An 18,054-nucleotide genomic window follows, 5' to 3' on the forward strand; every position below is an offset into this window, starting at 1 on the left:
ACCCCCATCTGACATGGCCATTTATATGTAAGACCATACCCCATCTAACATAACCACTATATGCAAGACCACACCCCCTTTTGGAACTAAATGTAAAACCACACCCTCATCTGACAGCCACTATATGCTAGACCTTACTTCCATCTGACACTATATGAAAGACCATACCCCCATCTAACATAGCCACTATATACAAGACCACACCCCCTTCTGAAACTATATCCAAGACCACACCCCCCATCTGACAGCCATTATATCTAAGACCACACACCCATCTGGCAGCCCCTATATACAAAGCCATGTCCCCAGTAATGTCGGCAGTCAAGTTATAACGTACATTTCCTGATTGCCGGCATCCGAACTGTCTGTCTGCATAGAACTACATCCCATTTGGTGCTAATAATCATACGTTTTTTTGTGTGAAAGTCCTACTATTGAGCCTATGAGATTTTGGCAGGGGACACTACCGATAATGCCTGTAATATCATTCATTAAGATCTTATCCAGAAAGTAGATCATACACAGTAAACATTGCCCATTATTTTTCTCCGAGCAGACATTAATTACAGAAGTTTCCCGTTCCTAAATAATGTTCCGCTCCGTGTCTTCCTATCGTTTCCCCCACGCTGGCACTTTGTACAGAGATAGTGCAGGCTCTGTGCTTTGGGACTAGAGAAACTGTCATGCTCATTAATGCGACATGCTAATTAACTAATAACAATGACCCAAGATGCTCATTGCTATCATTTTTGAAAGCCATTATACAAGGACCATGGAACACGTCCAAACGTCATAACAACATTCTAAACGACTTTGCTGACCGTAAACTCCATGTCTTTGAATTGAATTCTCTAGATGATATTTATGAAAGTTATTTAACATATTTTCTGTCTCTTTCTCTTCTCTCTTTTCTGTAGAGTTTTTCTATAATCTCTCTGACCCTCATTGGCCAACAACAATGGAAAACGATACCTGGAAAAACACGACAAGCCTTCCAACCCAAACTTCCAATGATACAACACTGTTTCCTGTGCAGTACCAAACAATGGAGATGATCTTCATTGCCACAGTGACTGGTTCGCTCAGCTTGGTGACGGTGGTGGGCAACATCTTGGTCATGCTCTCCATCAAGGTCAACCGCCAACTACAGACCGTGAACAATTATTTTCTCTTCAGCCTTGCCTGCGCTGATCTGATAATTGGCGTTTTCTCCATGAATCTTTACTCTGTGTACATCATTAAGGGCTACTGGCCACTCGGACCCATTGTGTGTGACCTGTGGCTGGCACTGGACTATGTGGTCAGCAATGCTTCGGTGATGAACCTCCTCATCATAAGCTTTGACCGGTATTTTTGTGTTACCAAACCATTGACCTATCCCGCTCGAAGAACCACCAAGATGGCAGGTTTAATGATTGCAGCCGCTTGGCTTCTCTCCTTTGCGCTTTGGGCACCTGCCATCCTATTCTGGCAGTTCATTGTGGGTGAGAGGACCGTGAAAGACAGGGAATGCTACATCCAGTTTCTCTCCAACCCAGCAGTGACTTTTGGCACAGCCATAGCTGCCTTCTATCTGCCTGTGGTCATCATGACTATCCTATATATTCATATTTCCTTGGCGAGCAAGAGCCGGGTCCGCAGGCACTGTCCTGAGCTCCGAACGGAGAAGAAGACTAAACCAATAAGTTCCATGAAAAGCCCGCTAATCAAAAAAATCCAGAGTCCTCCTACAACTGAGGCTGTGGAAGTAAAAGGTGAAGAGAAAAATGGGGTGAAGAATGGGAAAATCGAGAAGTCATTGACCAACCTTCAAACCGTGGAAGAAAAAGAGACCTCCAATGAATCTAGTACAGTAAGCATGACCAATAACCCTCAGGAGAAGCAATTATCGAGTGAGCCCTCAACTGGTGTCGTCTTAGCTCCCACTCCGAGCTTGCAGTCGTTGCATCCAAGGGTCAGTGCTACTTCGAAGTGGTCTAAAATCAAGATCGTCACCAAGCAGACAGGCAATGAGTGTGTGACAGCTATTGAGATAGTACCAGAATGTGCAATTCCTCTACACCAAGACTCATCCCTGCCCAACACACGTCCGGCCAACGTGGCTAGGAAGTTTGCCAGTATTGCCCGCAACCAAGTGAGAAAAAAAAGGCAGATGGCAGCGAGGGAGAAAAAAGTCACCCGGACCATCTTTGCCATTCTATTAGCCTTCATTCTCACCTGGACGCCTTACAATGTGATGGTCCTCATAAACACATTCTGTGAGACTTGCATTCCCGAAACTGTGTGGTACATAGGCTACTGGCTCTGCTACGTGAACAGCACAATAAACCCAGCTTGCTATGCGCTGTGTAATGCCACTTTCAAAAAGACATTCAAACATCTACTCATGTGTCAGTACAGGAACATCGGCATGGCCAGATAGGCTTCAGTCACCTTGTTTGGGATTGTTTTACTCCTTATGGTGAAAGAAAAGACAAAGTACAGGGGCTTATGAGTTAAGAAAACTGTCTCCATCAATGACATGTACTTGTATAGCCACAGGATTGCAAAAAGTTGAATGCAATTGGCGCTATCCTTAAAAGCAAGTCCTGTTTTGAAGGACACGTGTCAGTAAATAAACATTTTTTAAAGAAAGTAAAAAAAAAAAAAGAAACAGGCCGGGATTGTCCATCTACAGTGATCAAATGGAAAGCACACACATCCTTGGGCAGTTATTATTAGATGTTCACCAAGAAAGCAAAATCATATGTCCAGATGGTAACGGCTTGGGACCATGGTTGGTCCTGAACAAGCATTCCTCATGCTGATGCAGTTACAGTCCTGGAGATCATCAATCGGTCAATGACCTAACTAACATATCAATTCTTTGCTTCTTCAACTTTCCTGCTGCCCTCAGGGTAAACTGTGATTTGTTCTTGGTTTCAAATGGACCATTATAGAGTTATAGCCCAACCAAGCACCACCCATATGCTAATTGTATCTTCTGTCCTCAGCTTTTTTTTGCAAGTCAACTGTATGCTAACCTCTGGTGGGACTTCCAATCAACCGTGAACTGTCCTTGACCTATTCTATCTCTGTAATGTTGCCATCCACAAGACCATTGCTAGTCATGGAGGCCTCTTTGGGATGGTACCATCTGGAGCTGAGGGCAATTCTGTTTTCTGAAAAATGTTTAGTTGGGTTTGGAGAACCCTAAACCTTAGTTTTGTCCTCCTGAAAGCTGTTATTTGTTGAACACAGTTGATACACCTGAAATTTATTCTTGTCTCTCCCGCCCAAGTAAATGGAAACCCAATGCCAGGATTTCAGGATAACTCAGGATGAACACATACTGAGAGAATAAACCATACTGAACCAATGTTTCTTTAACCTGTTAGTCAAACAGTCATTTAAGAATGGTCATAATTCTCTATTATAGCTTCATTACATTTTGACTTTTATTCAAGAAATTAGACTTTATGAAGAAAAGAACATTGGCATTCCAGCTTGTGAGGAATTACATATCCCAGGCTGCTCAGCAGCCGAAGAGGAGACCTATGGTTCAGCAGTAGGAGTACTCAAGGTCACCCATATTTAGAGCATTAGAACGTGGTTACAGAGTTCGGGCAATTCCTAAAAGACACCCAAACTCAATTTCTGGTGGCAATAACTAATAGCAGGATGGGATCAATACCTGGTGATTAACCTGGGTGGGTACAAAAAGCAGCGAATTCACTGTTGCCCAGTAAAGGTAAACGCCTATACTTGGTCATCCGCATTTACATAGACAGTGACACTAGATTTTCAGGAGAAAAGCATCGATGGGAACCTGGTCGACATAAGCAAGGTTGAAACAGGTTTTTCACCTTTTTTTGGGTCTCGAATGTCAGAGTGGTGCTCGTGGACACCGTGTATCACACACCGTGTCACCTTGCATGGCTCGCTACGCTTGGCACACTATTATAATCTTACTCTACGTCCACTTGAATTGTAGAGTAGGAACCAAGTGGACTGGCAACAAAGAAAGACGAAAAAACCTGTGTCGACCTTACCTTTGTTGACCAGGTTTCCGTCTATGCTTTCCTCCTCGATCTACAGGTTCCCGTCTATGCTTTCCTCCTCGATCTAGTGTCACTTCCAATGTAAACATAGACGACCAAGTATAGATGTCTAACTAGACACCGTCGACCCCGGTATTGTCAACCTCAATGCGTTTGATCCGCCGTTCGGATACCCTCTCGGGGCATGAGTGCTGCAGGACCGTACCTTCTTAAAGTAGCGCGAAGAAATCAACCCAAAGTTGGGCGCCCGAATGCAGAATGCCCATTAATCTGCAGGTGTAGCAGCTTTATGCCACTAAAACTACTGCATTTGGGCAAGGCCTGCACGATAAGTAATGGGTGCCCAGTAACTCGCACCCACTGGAACAAACGATTGACTGGTAACTCCATTGAACTGCCCCCTTAGAAACATGACCAAGTAACCACCTATTGTCAGACATTCTCACATGGTCCATCACGTTTTCTTACGTAGTCCATATGGACAAAGACAGGAAGTGTCAGCCATTTTGTACAGTGCTAAATTGAAAATCCCATCACTATTTCTGGTTGATCGCTGCGAAAGTTTTAACACTTCAATGCCATGTGGGCCTTCTATTTAGACACCAAGGGTTTTATTTACTAAGATGGGAGGTCTATTTCAGATGGGTTGTTGCTATGGGCAACCAATCAGAATCTACTTATGAATATAGCACCTTCTAGAAGATAATATGATCTGATTGGTTGCCCATAGCAACATCCTATCTTAGTAAATAAACCCCAGAGAGAGTGCAACTGGCAGTGGAAAGGCTAATGGTTTATAGCAAAACATTTTTCGGCCATTACAAGAAAAGCCCTACTTCATTGAGAAAAGGTCCAATTCAGGCCTGTTCGCACAGGTCTGAATTCGGCCCCTCTTCCGATGATGGCTAATCTGCGCATGCATATTGTCTCTATGCGCACGAGCAGGCCGCGGCTGCGAACACCTTCGGCAAATTTTTCCTTTGCCAAGGCGCTCACAGCCGAAAAGAGGGACAAGGGACGTTCCGGGGTGGACCCCTGGTGTTTCAAGGGCGTGCCCACAAAAACATTGGGCACACCCATAGAAACGATGGACGAATTTGTGTCGCTACAAGCAGCCGCCAAATGACTCCTGGGTCACCTGGCGGCTGCAAGCACCGGACAGAGGATGGTAAGTAACCATTGAAGGATTTCTCCTCTGTGCGGACATTAGCAAATGTATTTGTACCCGTACACATGCATTTGCAGCCCTGCATGTCTGAATTGGGGCCAGTGTCACACCAGTACAGATGGAGGGCCTCTCAGCCAGCGCTCGCCAGGATGCCCCCGCTGGCCTGCCGGCGCTCCATCTGAGTGGAACGCGTGAGCGTCTCTCACGTGTCCCAGTTTCCGGGCAGCGCGGGACGTGAACCGTGCCCATCTCCACTTCAGGGAGACAGGCAGGGTTAGGTGGGGGTGATCGGTGGGGAGCTCCATTGGAAAGGGACGCCCGTGCGCGTCTCATGCACGCATGTCCTCTTTCGGCGGTTGGCTCCATCTGTACTTAGGCCGAAGCCTGTGGACTACATAACAATGTTTCTGAAATCAGGTCCTCAGATTTACCCTTAAACAATGCCAAGGGAGGAGGAGGAAAAAAGAAAACTCTGGGTGGGGGCACCCTAGTATTACAGATCAGGAGGGTTAGTTCAACAATAAAATATAGCTTTTATTAGGTATACTTTAAAATACAAGAGTTCCTGTACTAAGAAAAATAAATATAAAAAAGCGCAGCAAAAATATTAGAAGCATGTAGAGACCCTGGTCAGGCTCAAGGCAACTGAGATCCTCATTAATCCCCTAATTGACACCAGGTTATGGTCTGCCTGTAGTGGGGAAAGTGTTAAATCATTGGATTTTTCCTGAACCAGGTGTTTTGTCTCGCAACAAGGCAGGGATTTGCAGCAGTATGTTGTGTAGTTATATGACAGATGATATGCTGACTAGTAGGAGCATGTGAAAAGAGTGTGGCATAGATATGAGCGGTACAGCAGGCAATGGAAATAGCAGTGATACAGGGGAGGAAAAGATCCACTGGTGAAACCAGTGGTTACCTGAAGAGACCCCACCGGTGTGGTGTAGGAATACCGGAGTGAAGTCTGCTGCTGTGCCGGGTTGTGTGCGCTCGCTGCTGGCTGCTGGCGTCCCTGCCTGGAGAAAAGCCGGTCACGTGTGTGCACCACGTGTCCTGGCAGTGTCCTCTGACGTACGTTTCGCTACGCTTGGTCACAGAGGTAAGCGATAAAACTATGAGAGCAAAAAAGTGAAAATACCAATGGGTTCCTAACTGCCATATTACAGGCTGTATTTGAAAGGTTACAGTTTAAGTGGAGAGAGACAGTTCCAACCAATCAGCTCTATCACTCTCCAAGGCTTAGTACATCTACCCATTGGTGAGGAGTTATCCCACCGGTTTCCACAAAAAAGGGATTCTCAAAAAAAATAAAAACTGGTATTCAAAAACATCGGACTAGATCTTACCATGCTCCCATCTCCTATACACAATACAGGCCGCCATATTTTGGGCAGAACCAAAATCACTGATGACCGTGTTTCCTGGTAAATATAAATAGTGCAGGAATACTGGTAATGCGCACAGAACAGCTCCCCCTATGGGTGACCTTGAGTTCTTGTCCTGCACACTGCAAGCTCTGGTCAGTATTTACTGGTCAGTTTGAGATCTTATTTGCTGGACCCATGGACCTTGTGTTACATCGGACAGTGTCTGCAGTGCTGTATATAGGTCGGAGCAGACGGTGCAATGTCACTTCATGTGCGAGATGGCAGCAGAGCTACAGGATTTAAAGGACACAAAACTGCCGGTGTCAAGTTTAGATGAACCCGGAAAATACTTCTGTTCAGCCTCCGTCACATGATGTCACCAATGTGCGCGGCGACTGCAAGATAAACTGGACGCGTCTACTAGTGTAAATTTAAAATATTCCTAAGGACTCTTAACAGACAGGAAGGGAAGTGAGAAAGTGGCAGAATGTTCTCTTTAAATTATTTTTGTTACCCTTCTAAAAATAAATAAAGGTATCTGTTATATGACCCAAACGTTTTATCAAACAGAAAAAATGAATGATGTCCAGGTTTTCCTTACACAATGTGCTTACTGTACACAGAGGCGTAACTAGATATTCGTAGGCCCCATAGCAAAAGTTTGTAAGGGCCCCCTATATAGCAACTGATGGTGATAAATGTATGCAAAACATATTAGTTTGACAGCCAAGATGGGCTCTGGGCCCCTTAGATGCTGCACCCCTTGCACCTATGGTAGTTACGCCCCTGACTGTACGTATTCTTCACCATATGCTAGTCCCACTAGTGTGGCCTACTATGACCGAATAGAAATTATATTCTACTGTAGTTCTCCCCCAAAAAATCCTGCAGCACCTCTTGTGACCAGCAGGTGGATACTCTCCCCAAATGGTATCTTCAGCCAAGTTTGGAGGAGGGATATCCTTTTACTGTATGTATGCGGGATGAAGTCAAAATACCGACAACCACTGGCAGACAGTCAAAATGCCGACATGGTCAAAATGCTGACACTGAAATGCCAACATTTAAAATGTCGACTTGGGAAAACGTTTCTTTGAAACTGACTTTCTTTTATTTCTCAATCCAAGTGGGCATAGAGTTGCATTCTGTTTGACATGTCGGCATTTTGACTGTGTCGGCAATTTGACCATTTCGGCTGCACGAATGTTGGAATTTTGAACATGTCGGTATTTTGAATGTCGGGAAATCGCACTTAACCCATGTATGCTACCCATCTTCTTTTCATTTAGAATAGTATATAACCAGAGCCAAATTAAGGATTGTGTGGCCCTACCAATAAAATGCGGGCAATGTTATCAGAAAGTATACTTCCATGACCACAAATGTATTGAAGATACTGTAGTGCCCTCATTCGCATTATGCCACAGTGCCCTCCTCACTGGTGATGTAATTAGGGTTTCCTTCACCAGTAAATAACAGTTGATCTGGTGGTGGCTGTAAACTGGTTTGGGCATCTCTAGATCTCACGCTTGACAACAGCTCAGGGCGCACTAGTGTACCGCGGCACGGTGGTTGAAAATCACTGCTCTATATCTATATAGTAAAATTAAGGCATTGAAGGATGAGCTATAGCTACAAATAAATAATTATCTGACGGGATACTAGGTCAACAAACATTAGGTCGACCACTGAAGGCTGATCTGCATGAAGGTTGACATGGGTTATGTCGACAGGGACATTAGACCGACACAAGCATTAGGTCAACATGGGGTATTCAATTTTTTTTGTGCCGAGCTTAGCGAGACCCCGTGCCCGAAGCATGGCGAGCGCACGCGGTGCACTTTTTCAGTGCCCCTGTCCACTTTTCTGTCCTATGATCCATACCCTATCTGACAACGGCAGGTTATACCATGGGCCTGATCACTGTGGAGTGGATAGCAAATCAGGCCGTAATTGCTCGCATTATTTGTGAATAATCGCCTGTGCACAGGTGTACAATCCAGGTGTACTCGTCTCTATTATCATGGTGAAGGTTACCAGACTGTAACAGGTCTCCGGTAAAATGTCGTCCGCGTCTTACTCCCAGGGACACATCAACAGCACATGCACAAGTCACTGAAAAAATGGCCGCTGCACCAGTTTGCTGCTAATTTATGTCACCAGCACCAGTTGGCGCCGGACTCCAGGGGGTAAATATAATTATATGGGTGCAGTGTGAGTGGGCACCCATTATAGATACACCGATTATAGGCCATCGGTCATTGGGTTGACTGAATTAAGGTTGACATACATTGGTGGTAATGATGGTCGGTCAGGATGTGTGAACATCCACCATCGCAGATGAGTCAGGTGTGTACCCAGCATTAGCGGCTGTTCTGTGACTTTCAGAAGTTAATATGTGTATATTACGTACAAGGTTTACTCCACATGACTTACGGGTAACATTGGTTCATTATTTAAAAGGTTCCGGCAGCGTAATTTTAATAAATAAACTACCCTGAGTGCAGGAGGGAGGGGTTAGACCTACTCCGCCTGGAATAATGGTGCCAGCGCTTTCACAGAACATAGCATCTGGCACAGTGCCTGGGTCGTTGTTATCTCAGGACAAATTGCCCATTCATAATATAATTGGTACATATGTATCAAGCTTCAAAAGGTGGAGAGTGATAAACAACCAGCCAATCAGCTCCTGTCCTTTTTCAAACCCAGCTTGTAACATGAAAGTTAGGAGCTGATTGGCCGGTTGTTTATTACTCTCCACTTGATCACTTTTAGAATCTCTTCAGACCCCGCTGGGGAACTGATGTACACGCGCCCTGTGTGACAGGAAATGGGGGCACGATGTGTGACCACGCCCCTCATCATGTACTGCGCAGAAGGCCTGCACACAAGAACCTGACACCTCAGCCACAAATGTTGTCCCTCAAAACCTTAATCCAGCTCTGTCTGTGGGGGTTACATATGTTCCATCTCTTGTGGTATAATTTGCCTACCCTCCCAGAATGGCCAGGAGGCTGCCAAAAAATAGGGTCCCCCCTCCCGGCCCCTCGGAATGGTGGGCAAGCCTCACACATTCCGCTGGAAACCAATTCTTATTGGGGATGTGTTAAAATTATGCAAAAAGACCCGCAAATCAAGTTGTGGGCAGTACTAGGGGCGGGGCATGATGACATCGAGATCAAGCCCCGCCCTGAAATGCTGCTGATAGTCTTCTGTCTGGGCTCTTCCAGAGAGTAGGGATGACCCTTGTTATTGATGTTTATCATCGATGGTAATAGTGCAACTGGCCATTGATAGTGGTATACTATGCAATGGATGACCATCAATGTTTTTAGCTATCGATGGTCATCCATTTTCTTTGACTGATTGGCCGGTGGGCCAATCAATACATGGGAGTGGCGCTTCACGGGTGTCGGGGGCGGAGCTATTATCACTGGCCTCTTGGGGGGGGGGGATAAAACTATTCGTTTATACTTGACATCTGGTTCTCCCCATCAATGGCAAAACTATTCTACATCAACCACAAACCCTTATTTCAAATCATCGATGTTCGATGGCCACACAATTACTACAGGTGATGGAGAAGCTGACGGTCTTCGTGTATACATGCTGCTGTATGGTGATCAGGTGTTGTTGGTTTCTGGACACAACAGCTGCTGTTTTGTTCATTTGACATCTCTGATGGTGCTCTGATCATCAACACCCTCCAAAGACATGAGTGTGAGAGAGGTCTCCAACTCGTTAGAAAGGAAACTATTGCTGTATTACCACTTTTTCACCAGGTGGCGCTGCAGAACACATCAGGCACAGCACAAACACCAGCATGCATCTTTTCTACAGAAGGATTAAAGGGACGCTTTAAAGGGAATTTGCATAAATGCAATACCTGACCTGTGCCCGAACATTGCTTTCACTCTCACTTCGCACAACTGAAAAGCCTGGATTTACACAGGCCAAGATGGCCGCTAAGTGAGTTAGGATTAGGTACTGGACAGTTTACAAATGGCCCTGCCTTTCCTGTAGTGGGGTCTGACATGTGTAGGAATGTATACCAGGGTTGTCTACCGTCCTGGCGTGGCTGGGAGGCTCCCGGAAATTGGGTCCCCCTCCTGGCACCCCGGAAAAGTGGACATCCCTCCTGGATCCCCTCAGCGGCCCTGGCTGTATTGACCATCACCTAAATCCTAAAATCTCTGAATGACCTTCTATAATGTTGCTTTTCCAAATCTAATGACTAAAGCCCTGGTGTGCTGGGGGTTAAATATCCTCCCTTTTAGCACCTGTGGGGTATTACTAATTTCATCGAGCAGCTCTCACACTGTTTGTATGTGCAAAGAGGCATTGATGGGGCCTAAATTTGGAGGACATGTTGGTTACTGTAGCCCCACCAGGTGGATTTAGGGGTAACTCCTGATCGCCTGGCTCTCCACTTAGAGATCTCGGTAAGTGCTGTTGTCATGTAGCCTTACAGTAGACACTTATATGGCCCAGATGGGTGCTGTTGTCATGCAGTGTAGGGACTCCCGGTATCAGAGAGGCCTTGCCGAGGCTCATCGTACAGTACTTATGTAACTAAGATCTCTGAATTACCTTCTATTATTATGTTGGGTTTTTAAATCTTATTACTAATGCCCTTTGGAGTGTTGGGGGTTAAATCCCCCTCCTTTTCAGCACCGGGGGGGGGGGGGGGGGGCATTACTAATTTGCGCAGCTGTCACACTGTTTTTGTATTGATTATCACCCTTTTAAACTATTAGAACTGATGCTCCAACTGTCCCTGGAATTTGACTTGTACATAGAAACCTCTCTGGATATAAAGTGGCACAGACAGCGAAGAAAATAATTATTGCAAATCTATGTATGCAAAAAAAATAGGAATTCTTGAACACAGTGCTACTGCTTTGCTAAGGGTGTGGATCATTTTATCGACCGCAGTAAGGTCGGGGGTCATTAGGTCGACCGGTTTCTAGGTCGACATAGGACAAGGTCGACATGGGTTATGTCGACAGGTCGGAAGGTCGACATGTTTTTTAACAGTTTTTTCCCGAATGTCGACATGGACACAGTTGGAAGGCAACCGCAGCCCCTCGCATCGCTCGCTTCCCTCGCCATGCTTCGGGAACTATTTTATTCTCCCACTACGCCCTGGTGGATGGTAGGGCATGAAATACCACCTGTCAGCTAAAAAAAACAGTAAACCATGCCGACTTGTCAACATAACCCATGTCGACCTAACACCTATGTCGACCTAGACACCTGTCGACCTAGACACCTGTCGACCTTCCCCCTGTTGACCCAACAGTGTCGACCTAATGACTGTCCACCTAAGTGTGGTTGATAATTCGACCATATCCCTTTGCTACATTGCTACTACTATTTTATTACAAATCTCAAGTATGTTTATATTTCAGGGTTGCCGACTTTAAGATTCTCCTCTCCGGGAGAAGCCCGGAGAGGAGAGTTTCAGCAGCCGCTCAGGGGGCGGGGCTTACAAGTGACATCACTATGCCCCGCCCCATTCTGTTACAGCAGCAAATTCATGGATCTCCGTGGAGGGGGCGGGGCTAAAATGACGCGATTTTGCCGTTTTAGCTCCGCCCCCTCCTCTGAGACCCGAGGATTGCGGCATTTTAATGCCGCGATCCGGGGGTCAGCGGGGGTCCCCCCTGAATCCGGGAGGGTTGCCCACCCTTCCGGGGGCCGGGAGGGGGTACCCGATTTTCGGGAGACTCCCGGAAATTCCGGGAGGGTCGGCAACCCTGTTATATTTTAATTTTCTGTCATTGTTTGTTATTTTTGCAACACAATGGAATTGATATATTATGCAAAGGAGAGAGAGAGATAAAGTAACTACAAATTGGCCCCTAACTGCTATTTTTCAAACTGTGAGGTCTATGTACTAAGCCCAGGGGCTAGCCTCTGTGTTCGAGTTGCCAGACTGTTGTTCAAGTTTGCCTGTCTTTTTAAACCAGCCCTTGGAGGGAGATACAGTAGATCGATATAAAGTACCACCCTACAGCTCCTAACTGTGATGTTATAGGCTGTGTTTGAAAAATGACAATTAGGAGCTGGTTGCTTGTTACTGTCTTTCTCTCTACAAGGTTTAATACATAGACCCCAAAGTCTGTTAACCAAATAACGCAGATTTTTCTCTAGGGAAGCCTCCATACATCTAGGGCAGGGCAACACCGGCCCTCCAGATGTTGATGAACTACACATCCCAGCATGCCTTGCATCAGTTTCAGCATGGCCACATAGCAAAACTTATGCAAAGCATCCTGGGATGTGTAGTTCACTAACATCTGGAGGGCCGGTGTTGCCCAGCCCTGATCTAGGGGCATGTTTGGGGCTGCAGTTGGTGCCTGTGCTGCAGTCCCATTACGGCAGGCGTGTCCAAACTATGGCCCTCCAGCTGTTGTGAAACTACAATTCCCATCATGCCTTGCCACAGTTTTGCTATTAGGGAATGCTAAAACTATTGCAAAGCATGCTGGGATGTGTAGTTTCACAACAGCTGGAGGGCCATAGTTTGGACATGCCTGCATTACGGGATCTGTTTCATATCTAAAAGCTGAGACCGCTGTCACGAGTTCCTGTGATCAATCCTCCAATCTAAACTATATATCTGCATAGCTTTCAGTCACCCTGCCTGCTATGGTGAGGCTCCTCCCATAGCTTAATCCAGTGGTTATCAAACTCGGTCCACACAGCTCCCATTTTCCAGGTCACCAGGCAGGTGCACAGGTGCATTCATTACTCATTGACACGTTTTAAAAGAGCCACAGGTGGAGCTAATTATTTCATTAGTGATTCTGTGAGACCTGCAAAACATGCAGTGTGTGGGGTCCTGAGGACCGAGTTTGAGAACCTGTGCCTTAATCTGTTTTATAGTTGGGAATAGGAGCTATGATGCCTGTTATTTGATGTATGTTTTCATCCCAGTCAAACAATGTCTTCAATATGGAAGCTCTGACGAGCAGGGCCCTCTTTTCCTTCTCTTAAGTAAATCATCTTCGATGGTATCAAATCCTGCGTTTTACCTGTCCTATATTTTCCTCAACTGTAATGTCTCGTTCATGTGTGTGGATCGTATTACCGACCACACTTAGGTCTACAGTCATTAGGTCGACAGGTGGCAAGGTCGACAGGGTCAACCTGTCGACCTAACCCATGTCAACCTAACGCATATGTCAACCTAGACCCATGTTAACCTTGTCCCATGCTGACCTAGACATCTGTCGACCTAGAACCCTGTCAACCTTGCCACCTGTCGACCCAACGGTGTCGACCTAAGTGCTGTCGACAATACGACCATATACCCTCGTTCATATGGGGCGATGGGATGTTTGTACTGAGCGATCTAGTTAAGCACAGATCACTCAGTACACAGCGTTGCACCAATGAGGTGAGAGAACACGGGCGATGACTAGTATATGTATGCGGTATAAATCTAGTCTGGCGATAGTGGCGTGTTGGGCAGCGCATCGTCATTGCCAGGGGCCTTGAGGTAGAAGGTCAGGTTCCCCCGCGTCTCATCAAGTACCTTCAGAGAACTTGTGTGCACAATATGTTGCACTGAGTCACCAGTAATCTCGCAGTGTCCTCCTTCCCGACACAGAAGATGAGTCACAAAGCAAATCTCGTCCATCCTGTCTACATCAAGAAGGGTCTGCGGGATCCAGTCCCTGTGGACAGTCACCACTAAATCCTCTTCTGGGCTGTGGCACTGTCTGACAGATTGTTTGATGTATACAGCTGTCTCCATATGATCGCTTTATGTCTGGCCTTTCCCCCATGAGACAGGGCAACAAACCCTGCAACCATACACAGGGCAGTTACTCGGTGCTCTGGAATAAACAGAATGATGTTGGTACCCCCTCATTATCCTGCAAACTGCCCTCAAACCCACAGCTTCTGAGCAGAGGCGCCAAGTGGTTACTCTCTTCTTACCACAGATGATACTTGGGAGCTGGATACAAAAATAAATGTTTTGCTCCGATACATAACATGGGGGGGGGGGGGGGGGGTGTTAAATGACAATAACGAGAAAGCGTTTATTTAGGAAATTATAAATTCATTTTGAAATGTCTACACACTTTTACCATTTTGGGAAGAGCAGGAGCCTTCCTTGGTAATTAAGGGTCAGACACCTCTGTCCCCTGCCTTCTGTGATTGGTAAAAAAAAATGCTAGCCTACAGTAATTTGGGGTGGTTTCTGTAATGAATTGGCTGCATAATAGTAATACGGGAAAAGAGTGTTTGGATGTGACTTCACAATTTGGGCCTGATGTTTTTTTTAACACTATGCAGATGTCCAAGTAAGCGGAGATGTTTATTTTTATTTTTTGTCTAGCTTATATGTCTGAGTGGCAACCAGTGGCGGATCCAGGGATAGGGCTGCAGAACAGTTCAAAATTCAAATGGGAGCCCACACTAACTGCCAAGCATCACCAGCTGACAGTTTATGTGGCTCTCATCTGACGCAGCCCCACCTCAGCTACTGCCACTGCTACAACGTGCATGCATCCAGTACTAGTGCAGAGTCACAATTGAAATGTAGATGCAGTAGCAGAACTGTTGGGTGCATTCTTGGTCAGTGACTTTGACAGGTGCATAAGATGTAGCGTATTATAGGAGTCCCACAGTCATGTCGCTTTCGTACAGAAACACACAACTGCTTGAATAGGTGGCCATACTCAGACCGAGAAGGGATCTTCCATAGGGCTGGCTCAGCGTGGTACGGTGCATCCTTTGCTTGTGTGTATAAACTCAGCAGACGGTAATGCCGGGTCTATAGGTGACGACAGTCTGCACCTCAGTCCTTGTACATTCAGACGCACAGGTATAAACCAGTAAAACTAATGCATCCAACTCACAATCCCCCCCTGTGAGTCGAGTTGAAGAAGCCCAGAGGCTACAATGTAATATCACAGTGCTATCAACTGGCACTGTCTTCAGTGGGGGGAAAGTACAAATAATGGCACCAGATAGGGCTCATCCTATAATATACAGGATTCTGCCTATTAAAAGTGGCACCAGATATGGTTCTGCCTGTTAGACATGGTCACCAGATATGGTTCTGCCTGTTAGACATGGTCACCAGATATGGTTCTGCCTGTTAGACATGGTCACCAGATATGGTTCTGCCTGTTAGACATGGTCACCAGATATGGTTCTGCCTGTTAGACATGGTCACCAGATATGGCTCTGCCTGTTAGACATGGTCACCAGATATGGCACTGCCTGTTAGACATGGTCCCCAGATACGGCACTGGCTGTTAGACATGGTCACCAGATACGGCACTGCCTGTTAGACATGGTCCCCAGATACGGCACTGCCTTTTAGACATGGTCCCCAGATACGGCACTGCCTTTTAGACATGGTCCCCAGATACGGCACTGCCTTTTAGACATGGTCCCCAGATACGGCACTGCCTGTTAGAAATGGTCCCCAGATACGGCACTGCCTGTTAGACATGGTCCCCAGATACGGCACTGCCTGTTAGACATGGTCCCCAGATACGGCACTGCCTGTTAGACATGGTCCCCAGATACGGCACTGCCTGTTAGACATGGTCCCCAGATACGGCACTGCCTGTTAGACATGGTCCCCAGATACGGCACTGCCTGTTAGACATGGTCCCCAGATACGGCACTGCCTGTTAGACATGGTCCCCAGATACGGCACTGCCTGTTAGACATGGTCCCCAGATACGGCACTGCCTGTTAGACATGGTCCCCAGATACGGCACTGCCTGTTAGACATGGTCCCCAGATACGGCACTGCCTGTTAGACATGGTCCCCAGATACGGCACTGCCTGTTAGACATGGTCCCCAGATACGGCACTGCCTGTTAGACATGGTCCCCAGATACGGCACTGCCTGTTAGACATGGTCCCCAGATACGGCACTGCCTGTTAGACATGGTCCCCAGATACGGCACTGCCTGTTAGACATGGTCCCCAGATACGGCACTGCCTGTTAGACATGGTCCCCAGATACGGCACTGCCTGTTAGACATGGTCCCCAGATACGGCACTGCCTGTTAGACATGGTCCCCAGATACGGCACTGTCTGTTAGACATGGTCCCCAGATACGGCACTGTCTGTTAGACATGGTCCCCAGATACGGCACTGTCTGTTAGACATGGTCCCCAGATACGGCACTGTCTGTTAGACATGGTCCCCAGATACGGCACTGTCTGTTAGACATGGTCCCCAGATATGGCACTGCCTGTTAGACATGGCACCACATACAGCACTATAGACATGGTCACCACATATGGCACTGCCTGTTTTACATGGTCACCAGATACGGCTCTGCCTGTTTGACATGGTCACCAGATACGGCTCTGCCTGTTTGACATGGTCACCAGATACGGCACTGCCTGTTAGACATGGTCCCCAGATACGGCACTGCCTGTTAGACATGGTCCCCAGATACGGCACTGCCTGTTAGACATGGTCCCCAGATACGGCACTGTCTGTTAGACATGGTCCCCAGATACGGCACTGCCTGTTAGACATGGTCCCCAGATACGGCACTGCCTGTTAGACATGGTCCCCAGATACGGCACTGCCTGTTAGACATGGTCCCCAGATACGGCACTGCCTGTTAGACATGGTCCCCAGATACGGCACTGCCTGTTAGACATGGTCCCCAGATACGGCACTGCCTGTTAGACATGGTCCCCAGATACGGCACTGCCTGTTAGACATGGTCCCCAGATACGGCACTGCCTGTTAGACATGGTCTCCAGATACGGCACTGCCTGTTAGACATGGTCCCCAGATACGGCACTGCCTGTTAGACATGGTCCCCAGATACGGCACTGCCTGTTAGACATGGTCCCCAGATACGGCACTGCCTGTTAGACATGGTCCCCAGATACGGCACTGCCTGTTAGACATGGTCCCCAGATACGGCACTGCCTGTTAGACATGGTCCCCAGATACGGCACTGCCTGTTAGACATGGTCCCCAGATACGGCACTGCCTGTTAGACATGGTCCCCAGATACGGCACTGCCTGTTAGACATGGTCCCCAGATATGGTTCTGCCTGTTAGATATGGCACCACATACAGCACTATAGACATGGTCACCACATATGGCACTGCCTCTTTGACATGGTCACCAGATATGGTTCTGCCTGTTTGACATGGTCACCAGATATGGTTCTGCCTGTTAGACATGGTCACCAGATATGGTTCTGCCTGTTAGACATGGTCACCAGATATGGCACTGCCTGTTAGACATGGTCCCCAGATACGGCACTGCCTGTTAGACATGGCACCACATACGGCACTGTCTGTTAGACATGGCACCAGATATGGTTCTGCCTGTTAGATATGGCACCACATACAGCACTATAGACATGGTCACCACATATGGCACTGCCTGTTTGACATGGTCACCAGATATGGTTCTGCCTGTTTGACATGGTCACCAGATATGGTTCTGCCTGTTAGACATGGTCA

The 18,054-nt window shown here is 46.9% G+C and overlaps 1 protein-coding gene across 2 annotated transcripts in view; it reads left to right on the top strand.

Moving 5' to 3' along the window:
* The window catches only part of CHRM4 (cholinergic receptor muscarinic 4), a 69,568-nt gene extending 62,413 nt beyond the window's left edge, over positions 1–7,155 (top strand). For both annotated transcript variants that reach the window (XM_083164488.1, XM_083164487.1), the window contains exon 2: positions 918–7,155. In XM_083164488.1, coding sequence (XP_083020614.1) covers positions 918–2,422 — 1,505 coding nt within the window. In that variant the 3' untranslated portion in view covers positions 2,423–7,155. The remainder of the gene's footprint in view (positions 1–917) is intronic.
* The last annotated feature ends 10,899 nt before the right edge of the window (positions 7,156–18,054 follow it).

The sequence above is a fragment of the Crinia signifera genome, chromosome 11, assembly GCF_055691185.1.
Source record: "Crinia signifera chromosome 11, ASM5569118v1, whole genome shotgun sequence".
Classification (NCBI taxonomy): Eukaryota; Metazoa; Chordata; class Amphibia; order Anura; family Myobatrachidae; genus Crinia; species Crinia signifera.